General features: G+C 37.9%; 1 protein-coding gene across 1 annotated transcript; it reads right to left on the minus strand.

Moving 5' to 3' along the window:
- Nucleotides 1–2,207: 2,207 nt before the first annotated feature.
- LOC121387049 (protein zwilch homolog) lies at nt 2,208–17,755 on the minus strand. Its single transcript, XM_041518061.1, has 2 exons — nt 16,828–17,755; nt 2,208–3,338 (listed from the first exon to the last, which is right to left on the minus strand). Exons 1-2 carry the CDS (start codon nt 17,744–17,746, stop codon nt 2,350–2,352), a joined length of 1,908 nt encoding a protein of 635 aa, XP_041373995.1. The 5' UTR covers nt 17,747–17,755; the 3' UTR covers nt 2,208–2,349.
- Nucleotides 17,756–19,802: the final 2,047 nt, after the last annotated feature.

Here is a 19,802-nt window from a genome sequence, read left to right on the forward strand (position 1 = left end):
AAAAAACTAAAATCTGCAAACAAATTTGGGTATGGCACCATACCCATTTTACCCTCTGGCAGAAACCCTGACAGGTACGCCCAAATAGAAACCCCTAGTACGAATACTATGGTTATATATATAGACAAAACTACATATATGTGGGTTTTTGATTTCTATATTCCACGAGTGTATTTCCTGCAGGAAATATACGAGTGGAATATAGAAATCAGAAAACCACATATATGTAGTTTTGTATTTATTACATACCCTAAATTGGAATTTTCTTTCTAAATAATAGTTAAAAAAAATTGTATTTCTCAATTTACACAACTAGGTCAGCTGTGTTACTACGCGGACCGATGAACCACTAATTATTACACATAGGAATATAGTTCTATTTAAACAATAAACAGAAATAAGAAAGAATGAGTGAAGGGTTACCTATAATATTAATGATATTGTTTGAAATGCCTTTTAAAGACAATGTAATTCACGAACAATGTAATATTTAATTTGCTCATAATACGTCACAAAAACTTCAGCGTGCCAGTTTAATCAACGAAGAAAAATGTCAAGAACTGTACACTCAATGTCCGTGTCGTCATCGTCATGTTTTCTTTTATTGATGTTCATTGAATTACTCGTTGCTGAAAAGTTCAAGTTTATATTAAATGTGCCTCCATAAATCATCGCTGCACTAAATAATCCGGTTGTCAGTTCATCCAAGTTTTCTACGTGAGGAGACGGTGCATGCGACGTCATTTTTGCTAAAGTCGACGACAGTCACTTTTAGCACCCTTGTTTTGGCTTCATACACAATAAATATAGTATATCTTACCGTAATTTCACTTGAAATCCATATTTCGTAAAAGGTCCATTTTTTCAAACACATTCAGGTGCATTAGTAATGTTAACAAAAAAATTCAATAGCAATTTTCCATTGCAATTTTTCCAATATTCTTAAATAGGAAACGTCATGTACTCAGTTTAAGGAGATGCAAAGTGACATCATTGGAATACTGACGTCATTTAAATTCAAAATTAGCTATATTATTACAATGCTTCGCCCACATTAAAATAAAAACTAGTCTACTAACCGTGACCCCTGTCAAATTTCTTTTACAAGCAGACCACGCTGTTTGCAAGTCGGTATTTTTTGTATTTTGGACAAAATATTAATTTTAAGTTTTAAAAGATGAAATAAATAAAAAGTACCTTTTGTCAAATATATCATATTACAAAATTACCGTTGGATGTTTTATTTATTGTGTACGAAGCCAAAACAAGGGTCCAAAAAGTGACTGTTGTCGACCTTAATCGTGCATTAAAAGGTCGTTGGTGAGTAGTGTTCCCGTCTTTAATTTTGGTATCGTGCTCATGAAATTGTAAATATTCGTCACGGTTTTTGTCTGTTTTCATTTCAAATGTTCCACAAAATAGCATTTTAAACATGCATAACAGTTAACTGCTTTACTAGGCAATTCAAACCAAGCACCAACTTTGTTTGCATATCGCTAAGGGCATTCCCGGTAACCATGTGCTATAAATAGTAGCGTTGAATACAGCATAGTTCCAGCAGTTGAGTTGAATACGGAAAAGTGTATTTTATTTTTGTATTCAGGACTGTATTTATATAGTAAGATTTAATGGGTATGTAATAAATAAATATATACATAACTATAACATATTTGGTGTTATTGCTTGGTGGGGATACCTGTGGACAGGGCTAGCTCTGGGTAAGACGAAAAGTCCAGCAAATTATCTTTTTACACTTTCAAAAATGGCACAAACCCAATTATTTTTAAAACAAAATATCAATTAATACATAAATTATTTCGCCAAATTAATATAAAATTCTCCAATTGTTTTTAAAATTTGCAACTGGCGAGTTCCAGAGTTAGCCATGCTTGAACATCTACCAATCTTAAGTCCAGTGGCTTGACCACTACACCATGACGAAAGAAAGAAAGAAATGTTTTATTTAACGACGCACTCAACACATTTTATTTACGGTTATATGGCGTCAGACATATGGTTAAGGACCACACAGATTTGGAGAGGAAACCCGCTGTCGCCACATAGGCTACTCTTTTACGACAGGCAGCAAGGGATCTTTTATTTGCGCTTCCCACAGGCAGGATAGCACAAACCATGGCCTTTGTTGAACCAGTTATGGATCACTGGTCGGTGCAAGTGGTTTACACCTACCCATTGAGCCTTGCGGAGCACTCACTCAGGGTTTGGAGTCGGTATCTGAATTAAAAATCCCATGCCTCGACTGGGATCCGAACCCAGTACCTACCAGCCTTTAGACCGATGGCCTGCCACGACGCCACCGAGGCCGGACACCATGACGAGGCCAGTCTCTCACACAATACTCTCCTGCTTGATAACCATGAAGTACGACGGCCTCTTCGTTTCATTCTCACCATCCACACTATCCTCAACCTCCTCCTCTTCATCAGCTACTCCCTGCAGGTGATGGAAGGGTCTAGAGGTGGACAAGAAACACCTCTTGGACTCTGTTGACGCAGCGTTCACAAGCTCCGCCTTCCAGACACACGGCTTATTGCTGCCCAGAATCGACTGGACAGCCACGGCCGGCACAGGGAACTCGAAGGTGTGGTCCTCGAGGACTGGACTATCCTCAAAGTGATGCATCATCCTCTTCATGATCAGACTCATCACGTGCAGGGGGAGAGGCAGGAAGACCTTGAACATCATCACCATCTCCAGGACGTTGTGGAGCTTCTCGAGGATCTCAATCTTCGACTCTTGGTCCAGACTCTGCTTCATGTAAGACGTCAGACTGCTGAGCGGGACGAGACCGGATGAGACGAAGAAGGTTGCATAGTCCCACAGCAGCTTCTCGATCCCCATCTCCGCCATGATGGTCAACGGTGTGACACCTTTGAGGGTCGGAACGATCATCTTGTTGCGGTAGGAGTCTCGCACCAGATTGGCCATCGTGGTCTGGTTCCGTTCGTGAAGGCCGGGCTGGATTTCGCCGTTTTTCAGACAGGTGAAGACGTACTGCAGACTTTGTACCAAGTCGGACATGGAACTGCATCTGATGAGGACCTTCCAGAGTTCATCGGTGAAGTCTGTGTCAAGTCGGCTGTCCAGACTGATGTTTGTCGTACTTGGCTTGTCAGCGCCATCAGCATCAGTATCATCATCTGCGTCTAGTACATCAGTTTCATTTATGTGCCTGACTAAATTGCGGACTGATTCAATCAGCGGTTCTTTTTGATCACTGCCAAGCCAGACAATGTCACCAGAGCTCACGGCATTGAAAACATTTTTCAACACTGTCAGTTCAACATGGAGGCTGTGTGCTGAACTTTGTGCGTATCCTACAAAAAAAATATTATTTTAACATGGTATTAATAATTAAGTTAATGCATTGTGGTACATTCTACATGCTTTACTTGTAAGAATTGTAACAAGACTAATTAGGCCTGCTTATAATTAATGCCATTTCGTGTGTGAGTTCATCAATACAGTGCATATACAGACCTTCGTTTTTGAAAAACCCAGGAGTGCTAAAATATTTAGTAAAAATCGCACTCCTCAAAATGCTTATGATGGGGTTGGAAATCACACTCCACAAACTGCACAAGAGGGAAAAATTGCACCCCTAAAAATAATCAGAATTAGAGGCAAGAGATCGAGAGGAATTGCACCCATGAACATGATTAAGCAAAAACGAAGGGTCTGCATATATATACCAGGGCTTGAAACTCGCCAAAAAATATGGTGGCCCAAAAAATAATAATGGATGTTGGTAAATTACAGTAAGAGAAAAACGAACTATGAGCAACATTTTAATGTGGAATAAATATATGCAATACAAATATAACTAGTGGCTCATATGTTAATAACATTGTTTTAGCTCTAAAGAAGATTGACCAAATATTTTTTGGACAACTAACAGTAACACCATTATTTTCTTTTTATTTAAGTCACCCAAACGGGACATACGGTCGCATTTGGCGACCTGGCCACGGGCTGTTTCGAGCCCTGATGCACATATAGTAGTAGTCTTGATACATGGGTATACACAATTCCCAGGGCTCGAACTTAACGGCAATTGTTGTTGTTGAAATATAAATCGCCGTAGGTAGAGACCATCACCAATGGCACTTTTGTGCTGTCAATAAAGCTCCTCAACAATGGCAAAATGTATACACCTGGTGTACATTATCTGCCAATATTTAACATTTGCACATAATTTAAAAGATGTCTACATAAAACAAGATAAACTTTCTGTCAGGTTTATTTGCTGCAATTGCCATAGGCAGGCTCAAAACTGCCACTGGTGGACTGTTTCACCCATGGCAATTCTTTTAAAAATTGCCGTCAGAGACAAATTCTTAAGTTTGAGCCCTGAATTCCATGTGAGGGCATCCAGTAGGCTAAAAAAAAGTTGACTGATGAGCAATTTTTCCTGTGAGAGTTTTTCAGCAAGTTGATGTCACAACGTGAAGTATCGGCCTACTATGCTTTATAAATGGAATGATTAAACATGCTTTATGGTGTCAGATGTAACAGCACCACAGTATAGCACGGTAAATGCTATATATTCAGACAGTACAATGTAATTGTTTTTACATTTTATAATCTACCATATAAAATTAACATTCCATCCCAGTTAGTAACAGCAGAAGACGAGATTTAAATTTTTTAAATATTTTGGTGTTGGACGTACACCGGCCTTAAGTAAAAAACAATAAAAATTACTGCGAAAAAAAAATATTTCTTTTATATATTATGTCAATTGTCAAAGTACATATCGAAAAAAAAAAAAAAAAATTCTACTCACATATATATAAATATAAAACAAATATGTTGAAAAATGTGTTAATGAACTTTTTCGTAAAATATTACTGCATTCAAGGTTGATGAATTAGTTGCACTATAAGTGACAAAATCTACTAAAAAAGGATTAAATAATGTAATATTTGACACTAGAGATAATAAAGTTTTTAACAAATGATACCAAAATTGTCTCATTTTAAATGATAAGTTTCTAAAAATGACCTGTTAGTTTGCCTGACCAAGGAATTGCCCCATTTTAAAAATCAATGGTGAGCAATAAATGCTCTCCTGTAATTATGTACCAGGGCCACGTTCCACGAAGCGATCTTAACCCTAAGATCACTGTAACTGCACAGCTGACATATGCACTTAAGGTGATCTTAGCACTAAGATCGCTTTGTGGAGTGGGGCCCAGAGCCCATATTTTCAAAGCAATCTTAGCCTACGAAATCGTAAAACCATCTTAAGCTATGACATCACTATGGCATGCTGTAGTGACATCACAACCTACGACGGTTTTACGATTCCGTGGCACTAAGATGGCTTCGAAAATATGGGCCCAGAGCAATTCACTTAATTCTGAGTACTGGTAAATCAAATAGTACCGTAATATTGGCATGCAACTAGGTGAGCATTTTTTTTTACTGTACTTGAAAATAGTTTTGCACAAGTATCAGGCATCGAAATACGTCGAGAACGGTCGTTCAGGTTACCAGGAGGTCACCACATGTAGAAAAGTCAAAAACGGTGTCACTCTCGACAAAGATTTCAACGAACAGTAGTTTCGTTACCAAACGTAAACCAGGCAATGCATTCCGGACTTCCACGTTTCATTTTCTCATAAGGAATTGCATCGATGTTCGCACGCACTTGTGCAATTGCAAGCAATTATAGTCATTCCACGTTTAAACAGCATCCACTAGATAAATTTACTTCCGCATTTCATTTTCTCGTACGAAATTGCACCGATGTTCGCACACACATGTGCAGTTGCAAGCAATTATAGTCATTCTACATTTAATCAGACTTCACTAGATGAATTTACTTCTGCGTTTCATTTTCTCGTACGAAACTGCACCGATGTTCATGCGCACTTGTGCAATTGCAAGCAATTTTGGCAATCCACATTTAAGCAGCGCCCACTACATAAATTTACTTCCGGATTTCGTTTCTCGTACCGATGTTCGCATGCAACGATACAATTTCAGAACGTCAGCGTTAAAAGTAGTAGTAACAGGAATTCAATTCTAACTTTCAAATAGTTGTGGTAACCTGTAGGTTACCTGGCTATATTTTGTGGTAACCTGTATATGGGTTACCTGACACAATGCTTATTTCGATGCCTGCAGTATGTGCACAAATGAGAGCAATTGCTTGTAACAAACGATAAGGACTGTCAGTTTTTCTTTCAGAAAAACAACTTTTAAGCAATTAAAAATTCTGAAAACAAGGAAATTAAATCAATTAAATTTTAATAGCTTTTCACCACCTCTTAAAATGTGTCTCGTTAGAAAAACACTACACTAAAAAAAAAAAAAAAAAACGGCATATATATGTCAATTGATAATGGTGGAATTATAGTCTCAGAACTTTTCACAAGAGGACAATTATAACCAATTTGGGTCGTCAGTATAGCTGGGCGGTACACTGTATATACCGTTTGGTAACGGTATCATGTCAATATCAATTTACCATACCAAGCAAATTTTAAGATACAGAAATTTCGGTATTGTAAAATGTTATCAGCCATTTAGTAAAGCACTAACAGTATATCTCATGAATGCAAAATAGCTGAAAAGAAGAGAGAAATGAGGGCATTGTGAATTTAATTTTATCTAGATGAAATTAGCGGGTGAGATTTACCTCGGGTACATATATGCATTTAAAGTTGAGTATGTAGTGATTTCCCCAGAAATTAGGCAAGGCATGGTAGACCAAACACTTTTGGAGCATTTTCACAATTTTTGGGGCACTTGAAATAAACATTTATGTAATTTATGTGCTTGCTTTAATAAATGAATGGCAACAGATATAAAATGCATATTTTAGAATTAATTAATGAAAAAGGTGTGTTTAATCTCAGGGCAGCATGGTGCTGATTAAGGCAAGATGGTGCTAGACTATTGAGGCATGGTGCTGCACCATGCTAAAACAAGCTAGGGAAAACACTAGTGTGTACCGAAAATACTGCTTGTATCAAAACTGAATACCGTATCGATACAAAGCTAAATTACCCTAAAAATACCAATACCGAACCTGAAATTTCAATACCGCCCAGCTCTAGTCATCAGTCCTCAATATAGTATTATATACAGACCTCGCCTTTTAAAGGTAGGGTCAACTCAAACAAAAGCCTTACGTGTTGGAAAAATGCATACCCGCACCACCAACAAATACTGACACTTTAGCAAATGAAAAACGCGTAATTTTATAGTTAATAAAAAAACAGGACTATTCCTGCTAACTGGGGGCAGCCATTTTGTTTCGTTTTTGTGATGTCCGGTGGGATAGCTTGGGGCGAAGTGACATCAGCTCCTGACCATCTCTTGTATGTACAGGGTAAACAAAAGCAGTAATTTTCGACAAGGCGCTTCTCTTTCATCAACCTGACTTGTAAAACAACATAAATGACGTAATAATATAATAAACTACTAGTATTTAACTAAATATATTTCAAGTTGCATTAACGGAAAAAAATGAGGTTATAGTATTTTTTCTCTGTTAAATAATCCAAAGGAAAAATGTACACTATTAGGCATATTGATATGCTACGTTGGAGCAAAAACGACAACCCACGATACCCAAGTGATAATTTTCTTTTCTTTGGGACTACGTAATTGGTCAGTTCTGTGGTTTTAGATGGAAAAGTCTACTGAAATCAATAGTTTTACAGAGCTATTTACAGTAATAAACCATGTCCATTACAATTTTAGGGGAAACGGGTAATATTTCACAATACCGGTATGTATTTCTGTGTCTAGACAGCGTCAATTAATTGGCTCGTCTGGTTACCAATCAAATACACACCTGCCAATTAGGAATCACAGGAGAAGCAACTAACAGCATAGACCAATTAACTAAGAAAACACTCCGTGTATCATTTCAGTACGTAGGTTAATGCATGGGCAAAACATTGTTAATTGTTTCGACTTGTTGTGTAGCCACTTTGACAATGGTATTTTATTTTATATTGAAAAATAATATATATAGTGCTGGATATACTTATTGCTGGCTTACTGGGATGTGTATTATTACAGAACATTGCAATGTATGACTATTTATCATCCTGCAAAAACCAGGTAGATTGTGTTTCTCTAGTTCTAAGGCTAATTCCTGACGTTACGCGTTAAGTATTACATAACCACCAGCTCGCCAGAGGGCGTACTCGCTGAGATGGTACAAAATGGCTGCGCCCGTTATACATAATAGCCGTCACATTTAACCGTTTTATTAATTAACTATACGATTATACGTGTTGATATTAAGCAATAATGTGCATTATATATCGTTGAATATGCATACCAGGCCAAATGCCTTAATTGTCCTCTCCTTTAAGGAGAGCTACACTGCATCACTCTCACTATGCCCCCCCCCCCCCCCAAACTATACATACATGTCAGTGATGTCATTGAAAATAAAAATAGCATGTGAAAATTGTTACGTGTTGTTTTTGTATCATCTGAACCTTTAGTGTTTTACGTCAGGACTGTGACATCAGAGGTTTTTGTTGTATTAAAGATGGCGATCTTGATAATGTGCTCATGATAATCTCGTCGTCTTGTTAGTTGAGACTAACACTTAACATGGTGGCAGCGGTGGTTGACTGTATATAACATGAAACTAGTGGTATTGTTGATGTTTGTTTTCAGTCTGCTATCTACTAAGAAAAATGCTCTTTGTTAAAAACGTTTGACAATCTTGTTCAGTCCAGCTTTGACCATGAAAAAGTATCGCTGACCATGATTTGAGATATGGGCTACAACTCTTCCGATTCTGAAACTGAAATGAATATGCCCCCAGTTCCCGGTATAAAACCTCCCAGTCTTTTGACATTTGGATCGAATGCATCTGAAAATTGGAAATTTTTCAAACAACGGTGGGAGACGTACACAGTTCTATCAGAACTCAATAAACGACCCAACCAGTACCATGTCGCACTGCTTCTTTACTGTTTGTCTGATGAAGCGTTGAAAGTGTACAATGGTTTTCAGTCCGAGGGGGAAGAGAATAGTCGAACAATAAAGCAAATATTGGAACAATTTGAAGCTTTTGCTGTTGGGCAATTGAATGAAACTTATGAACGTTACGTATTTTGCCAAAGGAACCAAGGAGAAGATGAAACATTTGAAAAATTCTATCCTGCTATAAGAAGTCTGAGTAAAACTTGCTCATTTTGCATACAGTGCTCTGATTCCATGTTAAGAGATAGAATTGTACTAGGCATAAGAGACCCCAAAACACAAACTGAATTGCTGAAAATTAGAGATCTCAGTCTTAACAAATGTGTTGACGTGTGCCGATCGGCAGAAAATGCAACATCTCAAAACAAAGCAATTCATAATGAGAGTGACACCATGTACAAGTTGGGTACACACCCAGGAACTGAACAACAGCGCATGTTCAAAGAATGTAAGTTCTGTGGAACGAGACATATATTTCGAAAAGAAGAATGCCCAGCTTATGGCAAGACATGCCTACGTTGTAATGGGTGAAACCACTTCCAAAGCCGATGTACTTTCAATCATAATACCACTGTACCAAAATCAGACAAGGACAGCAAACCTGTGCATTGTTTGACTGATCAACAATCGCAAAATGACATAGAAGACTGGGTCAAAGACAACTGGGATTACAAAGTGCAAAATGATGTAGAAGACTGGGTCAATACTATTTGTTCCATGGGAAACGACCTGAAGTGCTGTATGATTGTGAACGACAACGAGGTCACCTTCCAGATAGATACTGGCTCAACTGTGAATATGCTTCCTGAAAAACTTGCTAAGAACATTGAACCAACTAACAAAATATTGAAAATGTGGAACCACACCCAACTCTCGCCATGTGGAAAGTCCACAGAAATATTGCGCAATCCTAAAAATGGAAAAAAAAAGTACAATACAGAGTTTGTAGTGTTCAACGCAAATTTCACTCCTCTACTCGGAATGAAAACATCTGAACAAATGGAACTGATAAACATTCAAACTGAGAATTTTGATTGTGTTTCCCAGCTCAGCCTAGCAGAAATGTAGAAGACAACTATGCTGATGTGTTTGATGACTCGCTTGGAACTCTACCTGGTCTTCAACACCTAGAAGTTGACCCCAATATCAAACCTGTTATCATGCCAGATAGACAGATTCCCATTTCTGTCTGCCAAGAATTGAAAGCAGAATTAGATAGACTTGTCAAAAATGTCTTAACTGTAAATGAGCCTACCCCATGGGTGAGTCAAATTGTTGTTGCAAAGAAAACGAATGGCAGATTATGAGTCTGTATTGACCCACCAGAGCTAAACAAAGCCCTTAAACGTGAACATTACACGCTTCCAATACTAGAAGATGTCCTTCATGAACTTGGACAGTCCACTGTTTTTTCGAAGGCAGATCTATCATCAGGTTTTTGGCATGTTCAACTAGATGAAGAGTCATCTACCCTAACTACATTTCAGACATGCTTTGGTCGTTACAAATGGCTACGACTTCCATTTGGCGTTTCAGTCTCATCAGAGATCTTTCCGAAGAAACTGCTCGAAGCATTTGATGGTCTTAAAGGAGTAGTGAGTGTTGCTGATGATGTGATAATACATGAAAAGACAATGGAAGATCATAACAAACACCTTGACTCGTTTCAGGGACGATGCCGAGAGAAGAACATTAAAACTAAACAAAGAAAAACTGGTTCTAAGATCTGACAACATAACATTCATGGGACACCAAATCACGAAACAAGGGACTAAGAACAGATCCACAAAAGATAGAAGCCATTAAAGACTATCCTTCGCCCAAGAATCTTGAAGAACTGCAGCGTTTTCTTGGTATGGTTAACTACTTGTCACGATTTCTATCACACATCACACAAGTTATTCATCCATTGCATAACTTGTTGAAGAAGGGTGTTCCATGGATTTGGTCAAATTGTCAAGAACAAGCATTCTTAGAAGTGAAAAAGAAGATAATTGAAAGTCCTGTCCTGGCATTCTATGATCCAAACAAAGAGCTGATCCTAGTTAATGATGCCAGCGACTATGGACTGGGCTGTGTGTTAACACAGGAAGGCAGACCAGTGGCCTTTGCAAGTCGTACACTATCCAAAACAGAGAAAAACTATGCCCAAATCTAAAAAGAGATGTTGGCTATTGTGTATGGTTTGGAAAAGTTCCACCATTACACATTCGGACGTCGGGTCCATGAGATTACAGACCATAAACCTCTGGTTTCCATTATTGTGAAACCCCTGTCAAAGGCCCCAAAAGGCCTCCAATCGATGCTTCTTAGGGCACAGACGTACATCTATACTCCACAGTACAAGCCAGGTACTCAGATTCCAGTAGCTGATGCTCTATCTCGCGCACCAATACAAAAACCACCAGACTCAGAATTTGAGAATGTAAATTCTCTCACTTTCTCACCTTTCAACCATCAACGACTAGCAGAGATCAAGCAAGCAACTGCTTCAGACAACTCACTAACTGAAATCATGGATACCATAGTGAAAGGATGGCCAGATAAAAGAAGTGGTGTTCCCCCCAGTATCACTCCCTATTTTGACTACCGAGATGAGCTTACAGTGCAAGATGGTATAGTTCTAAGAGGAGAACGAGTAATAATACCCGTTTCCATGCGGAAAGACTTGAAAGACAAAGTTCATGCAGGACATTTTGGCATCAACTCCTGTCTTCGCAGAGCCAGAGAACTCATTTTCTGGCCAAGAATGTCTTCAGAGATAAGACATTATATCGAATATTGCGATATCTGTGCTTCTCACAGCAGAAAAGAGTCCACTGAACCCTTACATCGACCATGGGAAAAAGTAGGAACTGACATTTTCACAATTAGAGGAAGAAACTATCTAATAACAGTCGACTATTTCAGTCAATTTTTCAAAGTTGACTACCTCTCAGACACCACATCAGAAACAGTGGTTCATAAGCTAAAACACCACTTTGCTCGACATGGAATTCCAGACATAGTTGTGAGTGACAAAGGACCCCAATATTCATCGGAACATTTCAAATTGTTTGCAAAGAAATGGGGGTTTTCACATGAACCGAGCAGTCCTGGACACAGCCAAGCAAATGGGGCTTCATGTCGGAGATGTCGTACGAATGCAGCCCACTGATAACAACAACCATGAATGGAGAGAGGCAACAGTAACACAGAGACTGAAAAGTAGAACGTATGAGGTGAAAACCAGTAAAGGCAGAACATACCAACGGAACCGGGTATTCCTGCGATCAATGCCACATACTCCAACTCACTTACGTCGATCTAGTATGGGACCGAATCTCAACCAACCCGTCAGTGATTCATTTTCCTCTTGCCAACCAGATGACTGTAACACCAGGATACAGGATCCCCATGTAACACCAGACCTAAACCCCAAAGTGATGGACGAATCAACTGTGACTGAAAAACAAGAGGTGGTCCTAGAACTATACACAACAAGATCTGGCAGAGTGATCAAGCCAAGAGACATATTGGACCTATAATGTGTTTAAATTTCTGGAAACAATTGCATTAATTTTCTTTAAGTGTTAAAAACTTCAGTTTTGTTTTTAAGTGTTGAAAACTTTTCACTGTAAAGGGAAAGAGAAGAGAACAAATTAATTTTAACTTTATTTTTTTTATTATCACACACAAGTATTACGTTAACAAAAGTTTAGGTTTATTATTTTACAGAATTTAAAGTGATTAGTATAATTATTCTTTATTCCAAAAGGGGGAAGATGTTACGTGTTGTTTTTGTATCATATGAACCGTTTGTGTTTTACATCAGGACTGTGACGTCAGAGGTTTTTGTTGTATTAAAGATGGCGATCTTGATAATGTGCTCATGATAATCTCGTCATCTTGTTAGTTGAGACTAACACTTAACAAAAATCAAATTATAGGCGGCCATTAATCAACAAAAATTCGACAAGCATTGTTATTGGAAGTTATTGGCTATTAATGACATCCCTGCATGTAGCTCAAGGGAAGTAATTTTTATCTCGCCTTGGCATACATGTGAATTTGTTGTGATATCAATATGGTACTAATATCTTAAATGGCTCCCAGTAATCTGTTGCCAACTTGGGGAGCAATTAATAACTCCCCAGAATTTTTTTCATAGTGAGGTCCAGGCCTCTAAAAATTTAATATCTGCGTAAACCATTTATCGGTTACTTAAAAATAAATTCAGGTAAGCCATTTTTTTTTTTTGTAACCCATCCATGTAAATAACTTCCTAAATTTAATGCGCAAACGGAAAATATGTTAAATACTAAATTAGATTTGCATGAATGACGCGCAAACAAAAAGATCGTTCTCGCAATTTTCAGAATCCTGAGGTCTGGATATGAGGTAGATACGATAACGTAGCGCTGACATCGACACGGTCTTCTGTTCAGCACTACGAGATGAGGTATATACCCCATGTGTAGCAAAAACAAACTTCAGTGTTCTGTGTAAAAAAAAAAAAAAATCACACTTTGTTGGAAACACTTACTCGATATCGTTGATATATATATTAAATTAATTGTTGTTGCAAATATAATTAATACAATGCAAATTAAGAAATATCAAGACTAAAAGTGTTCTTCGGCAGCCATGACAGATAATACAACAATCTCGTAAGAATGTGAAATATCCATACATGAAAATATAGAATCTACTACAGTAATTTTTGTTTTATGATATATTTGACGAAATGTATTTTTTTTATTTCTTTTATCTTTTAAAACTTAAAACTTAATAGTTTGTCTAAAATTTAAACTGCATTGTCTGCTCTCGGAACTTTTTTGACAGAGGTCAAGGTAAGTAGACCAGTTTTTATTTTAATGTGGTGAAGCATTGTGATAATTAATATAGCTATTTTTTTTATTTGAATGACGTCACTTTACATCTCTTAAATTTACATGAACAATAAACTGGGTGCATGACATTTCCGTTTTAAGAACGCTGGAAACATTTTAATGCAAAATTGTTATGTAATTTTTATTTTATTTTTTGAATATTACTGATGCACTTCACTCTGAAGAAAATCTTGTGATTAAAAAATTGTACTATTTACGAAATATGGATTTCAAGTGAAATTACTGTAGGATATTTATTGTGTACGAAGCCAAAATAAGGGTGCGGAAAAGTGACCATCGTCGACCGTAGTGGTTTTTAAAGTACTTACAGTGCTAACCGTGTGCTAATAGTGTAGTGGTAGAATTTCATTTTAATATTAATGAGTATTTTGTGCATTATTGTAGTGGCTTACCTCATATCTGAGATGAAGAACTGTAAATAATGTTAACTTTGTGCTAATAGTGTAGTCTTAGGATTTAATTAATCAATTTATTGTTATTATTAACACTGTATTACTATTAGTGCTCACCAAATATTCCTCATGAGCTCGTCTCGGACAGTATATGGTTTTAAAATACCTACAGTTAATAAATAGCTTTATTAAAAAAATATTACTCGACGCAGTTTCTGCGGTGCTCCGAAGAAGATAGCGGAGGAAACTACTTACAACCAACATGGTAGTCAAGGGATAGGAATAGCCAGACGATATTGTACATTGCGAATTTTAAGGGCTTACCAATACACAAGACATCTTTATGGCACCTGATGCGTGTCAGTCGTGAAGAAACTTAAATATGTATACAACTACAACTTAATTTGAACGAAACGTGCGATATTGGCGGGGAAACATGCCGCTGTTATCTGTGGTGGCGCTCAGGGCTCGAACTTAAGAATTTAGCACCCACAGCAATTAAAAAAACCAAATTGCTGTCGGTGAAAGGGCCGACCGACGGCAATTTTGAGTATGTCGATGGCAATTTTTTTTAAACTGAGTTTTGCAGCAAATAAACTTATCTGAAAGGTTATTTTTCTGTATGTACTTTGGTCATATTTCTTCAATGTATGTCATTATACTTCATTAAACAAGAATTTATTATAAATGGAATCATGGACTACTAGCATAAGCTAACATTTAACGGAACCTGGTGTTTCTGAGACAAAGTTGCTCAAGTTTTCGGTGAATATGACATGAAAATTGTTCTATGGATGACATTAAATTGTACCTACATGTACATAGTGTACACTGTTCTAGCTTGGTGAAAATTAAAGCAGCTCCCACCCCATCCACCATTAAAAAAAAAGAAAAAAATAACTGAAAAGCTAAAAAAAAGAAAGAAAAAAAAGAACCTTTCATTACCGTATATCGTTGTGTGTTGGTTACCTTTGAGGAAATACCTATCCCTTATTTTGCCCCTTGATATCTGGTACTGAAAAGTTGGTACGATGTACAAGCTGCCTTATCTTTTGTGCACTGTTAGTTAAAACGTAGTTCAGTTAAAACGGAGTGTCGGTTTGACATTCACGAGTATTCATTTTGCTAAACCGATCAAAGTTTTAATATTATTATTTTAATAAAGATTTTAAGATATCTGAAAAATAATAAAGAGATATTTTTAAGCAATCCCCTACCTTGGGATAACATTTTTCTGGGGTTTTTCATTTCCATCTTCATCGAGTGAATCGATCACATTGATATTGCCAGCTGATAAAACGTTTTGTTTTTGTAAAGGCAGTGTATATATTATTTGGCACCCAAAAGAAATGATTTTAATAACGAACACTACCATTTCCATTTTTATAAGCGGTGATATCCCCCCCCCCCCCCCCCCCAAATATATAATAATAATAATAAACGTTTCTATGTTATAAGGAATTGCTGAATAAACAAATGACAGTAAGTAAAAATCATCACTTACAACCAATTAAATCTGCAACTGAGGTTAAAACATCAGACACGAGTTAGTGGACATAAAAGACAGAATGTTAGTGGACATAAAAGACAGAATGACCGTTCTGATCACGTGACAAAGTTGGCGCCAAATAAGTTTTCAGTCGGAGATTGCCGAAACAAAAACAAAACGAAAAATGTCATTGCTAAAATAAAATATAACTTTTATTTGTGTATCAAACATACAAATGGATACTGGTATGGGACACAACAGAGGCTGTTAAAAATAGTGTTAAATTACGTTATGGTAACGCTCGTTTCCTTTGATGTCCTGTGTGCAGAGTGATCGATGTTTTTCTGTGTTAAAAAAAATGTGCATCAGAGCTGGGTGCTGTAAATTATAACAGGATACCGAAAAATAAAGAGGGGCGCAGAAACAACAAATGGGGCGGCATATCACGAAAGCGAGCAGGCAAACTGCAGTGAGAACGTATATTATACAACAACACATGGTACGCGCATGACTAAATATAGTTCCATCGCGTGGTACTAACTAAACGCCCATTAATTCCAACCAGGATCCAAACATCTGTTAAATATTGACAGATAACGTTCATACATTTTTATACATTTTGCCGTCGGTCAGGAGCTTTATAGACGGACGTAATTTTTATCCGACGGCACAAAAGTGCCATCGGTGACGCCCCCAACCGGCGGCAGTTTATATGTCACCGACGGCAATTTCCGCCGTTAAGTTAGAGCCCTGGGCACTGCTACGAAGATATTACATCCATATCCCGTAACAGTAACTGAGATGTAGGCGAAAGTTTCCGTTACAATACCATAACTAGATATGAGGCTGACAATTCACCATCAGAGCTAGCTCTGGCACTAACCAAATTCGCCAATTTTAAAAATAATTGGCACATTTTATTTCAATTTGGCGAAATAATTTCATGTAATTAATGCTTAGATTTTGTTACGAAATAACTGTGTTTTTACAATTTTTAAAGTTAAATAAATAATTTGGCGAAATTTTCTGCTCACCCAGAGCTAGCCCTGACCATGTACATGTACACACACCTGATGTAATGCTTGCGAAAACTGTGGCATTCGCTTCAGACGGGAAATTCTCCAGCAATCTGTTCGCACCCTTCCATTCCAGCAAAACTTTCAAAACACCTGTGTATCCATCATCAAAACTGTTCTGGTTTTCCATCAAGTCGTACTTAGCCTGGCAAACAATATCGGAAGTATTTTTCGAAAATGGAAACGAGAACCGATCAATATTGTCGGTCGACTTCACCGATGACATAATCTTTGTTAGTCTTAGACGAGGGTGGTGTACATCTGATGTTTTCGGAACTGGTTCTGCTCCCAACATCACTACTGGCAGAGATTTCGAAGACCGCGATGGAAGACGGTTAAGAGGATTACATAAAATCCAGATGGATGGAATCCTTTTGACGCAAGTGTCATCAGCACTAGCCATAATATCCTTGCACGAAATTGTATATAAGGTAAGCAAACATCTTGCTTCTTGTAGGTCAAGGCCAACAAAGTGTTTTTTTGAAGATGCATCTGTAAGCCTATGACTAACAGGTGAAATGTTCAAAGGCGACGGAAAGGCTGACAAATCGGCGAATGCTTCAACTTTGAGTGGGGAACCTGCGAAACTGGGTTCTCCCGAACTGCCACCACTTGAACTGTATTTGTCTCTTTTACGAAAAGAAATGTTCGACGCATCTAAATTCACCGAGACGTCATTTGACGTGGAGGTTCGGCGTTTTGACACGACCAAAGCCGGACGATAATTTTTAGCGATATCGATGTTCGAGACTTCCTCGAAATGCTTTAGCGCACTTGTCATTTCACTCGAAACATTATTTCGGTTTACATCGACGAATTCGAACCATACTTCATTAGTATATACCTGTGAGCTCTGCTTTTCGTTGATATGCTTTAACATGTTGACCATTTTGATCACATTCTGCGGATCCATGGTCTCGGCGGTAAACACTTGAACTTGCCGCCTAATAAACGGAAGTAAACCTGTTATCTGTTTTCCTCCATAACATACATGCACACAGTTGCCTATAAACTTTGCGGATTAATGGTCACTTATGGAAGAAGTACTTCAGGCTTCAGCTCCCTGACAGAGTTTCTTGCTGATTGACAAATACAATTTGTAAAATTAAATGAAATAAAATATCATAGCGTAAAATCGTAGGCTTTTCATGTTATATTTGTTTGTATTTTCCTCCCTATTATGTAAAGTTAAAGTTTGTTTTGTATCATCGGCTATTGGATGTCAAATATGTAGTGGGTTTTTGGGGGTGGTATTGATTTTTTTTTAGATGGGTGGGGTTGAGGGGCGAACAAGTTATAGTAAAAATAGAATCATGCAAAAATGAAATCAATTTTCTAAAAAGAAATAAGTCCACAAGCATGTTTCCGTTAATTAATCACCAGCCATGGTCACCCCCCCCCCAAATCGCAATCAGTACCCCATAGCTGAAAAATGCATATAAAATATATATATTGCTGCATATTCTCCCCACTCTCTCTCTCTCTCTCTCTCTCTCTCTCTCTCTCTCTCTCTCTCTCTCTCTCTCTCTCTCTCTCTCTCTCTCTCTCTCTCTCTCTCTCTCTCTCTCAGGGGGAAACTGCCTCCCCCCCCCGAGGGTACGGCCCTGCACTCCTACTACTGGCAGTCGTTAGTTAGTGTCGTGGGTCAGACCAGCTCTATTAGTGGCAGAGGACAAGGATGCTAGGTGGGTGCAGGGAAATCAGGGGCGTAGGCTAGAGGGTTCGAGGGTTCGGACGAACCCCCACCCACCCACCCACCCACCCACACACACACACACACGCACGCTGAAGCAAATGGTCCGCTTTCAGAACCAAAACATACAGGTTTATACATATGGAGTTTCTGGTGGTGCAAAAACAAAATAGAAAAAGGTCCACTTGGTTACCTAAATTTGTTCTTTGCATAACTCATAAGTGGTTTCTGCCAGTTTTCGGTTTTAAGTAGCCAGCATTGGTTTGTTTGTTTTATCTATGCTGAAGTATAACCGTTATCCACGGCCAAACCATACCTCTGCACAATGCAGTCCAATGGGCATTTGACAAAATAGTGGTTGATTTCATAAATCTGTATCTAGTGTAGGAATATAGGACAGCCAATCCCTTTCTGCACTACTCAGAGGTCTGCCATTCCCTGACTACTTTAAAGGAGGGGACAATTAAGGCATTTGGCCTGGTATGCATATTCAACGATATATAACGCACATTATTGCTTAATATCAACAAGTATAATCGTATAGTTAATTAATAAAACGGTTAAATGTGACGGCTATTATATATAACGGGCGCAGCCATTTTGTACCATCCCAGTGAATACGCCCTCTGGCGAGCTGGTGGTTACGTAATACCTGACATGTCATGTCAGGAATTAGTCTTCGAACTGAAGAAACAAAACATACCTGATTTTTGCGAATGCATCGCAATTTTCTGTAATAATAGCCATCCCAATAAGCCAGCAACAATTTAATTATATATTATGTTTCAATACAAAATAAACCACCATTGTCAAAGTGTTGAAATAACTGTATTATGTTTGGTACATAAATTAATCCATGTACTGAAATAATAATTGGAGTGTTTTCTTGGTTAATTGGTATTTTCTTTCCGTAGCCTGTACCTGTGGTTCCTGATTGGCAGGTGTATATTTAGACAGTCCCCAGACACTATGTCTAGACACCCTAAAAAGATGTGCCTCTTTTATTAAGATCACAGGGTATTGTGTGGTAACCGTACGGATACCCCTTCAGTCGTAATGGGCATTATCAGCCGCCCTGCGTTACTGTAAGTAATTCTGTGAAACCCTTGATCAAGTAGACTTTCCCATCTAAAATCACAAAACTAACCAATTACGTCGTCCCAAAGAAAAGAAAAGTATCACTTGGGTATTGTGAGTGGTCGTTTTTGCTCAACGTACCCTACCAATAGGCCTAATAATATGTATTTTTTCTTTGGATTTAAAAAAAAGAAGAAAA

The sequence above is a fragment of the Gigantopelta aegis genome, chromosome 13 (assembly GCF_016097555.1).
Source record: "Gigantopelta aegis isolate Gae_Host chromosome 13, Gae_host_genome, whole genome shotgun sequence".
In the NCBI taxonomy this organism is placed as follows: Eukaryota; Metazoa; Mollusca; class Gastropoda; order Neomphalida; family Peltospiridae; genus Gigantopelta; species Gigantopelta aegis.

What these genes read in the sequence shown, in the direction of transcription:
- LOC121387049 (XM_041518061.1), bottom strand. Translation starts at nt 17,746, where the DNA reads ATGGATCCGCAGAATGTGATCAAAATGGTCAACATGTTAAAGCATATC. An exon ending in TTTCGCAAGCATTACATCAG is followed by an intron (nt 3,339 to 16,827) that starts GTGTGTGTACAT and finishes TTTTTTTTGTAG; the next exon opens with GATACGCACAAAGTTCAGCA.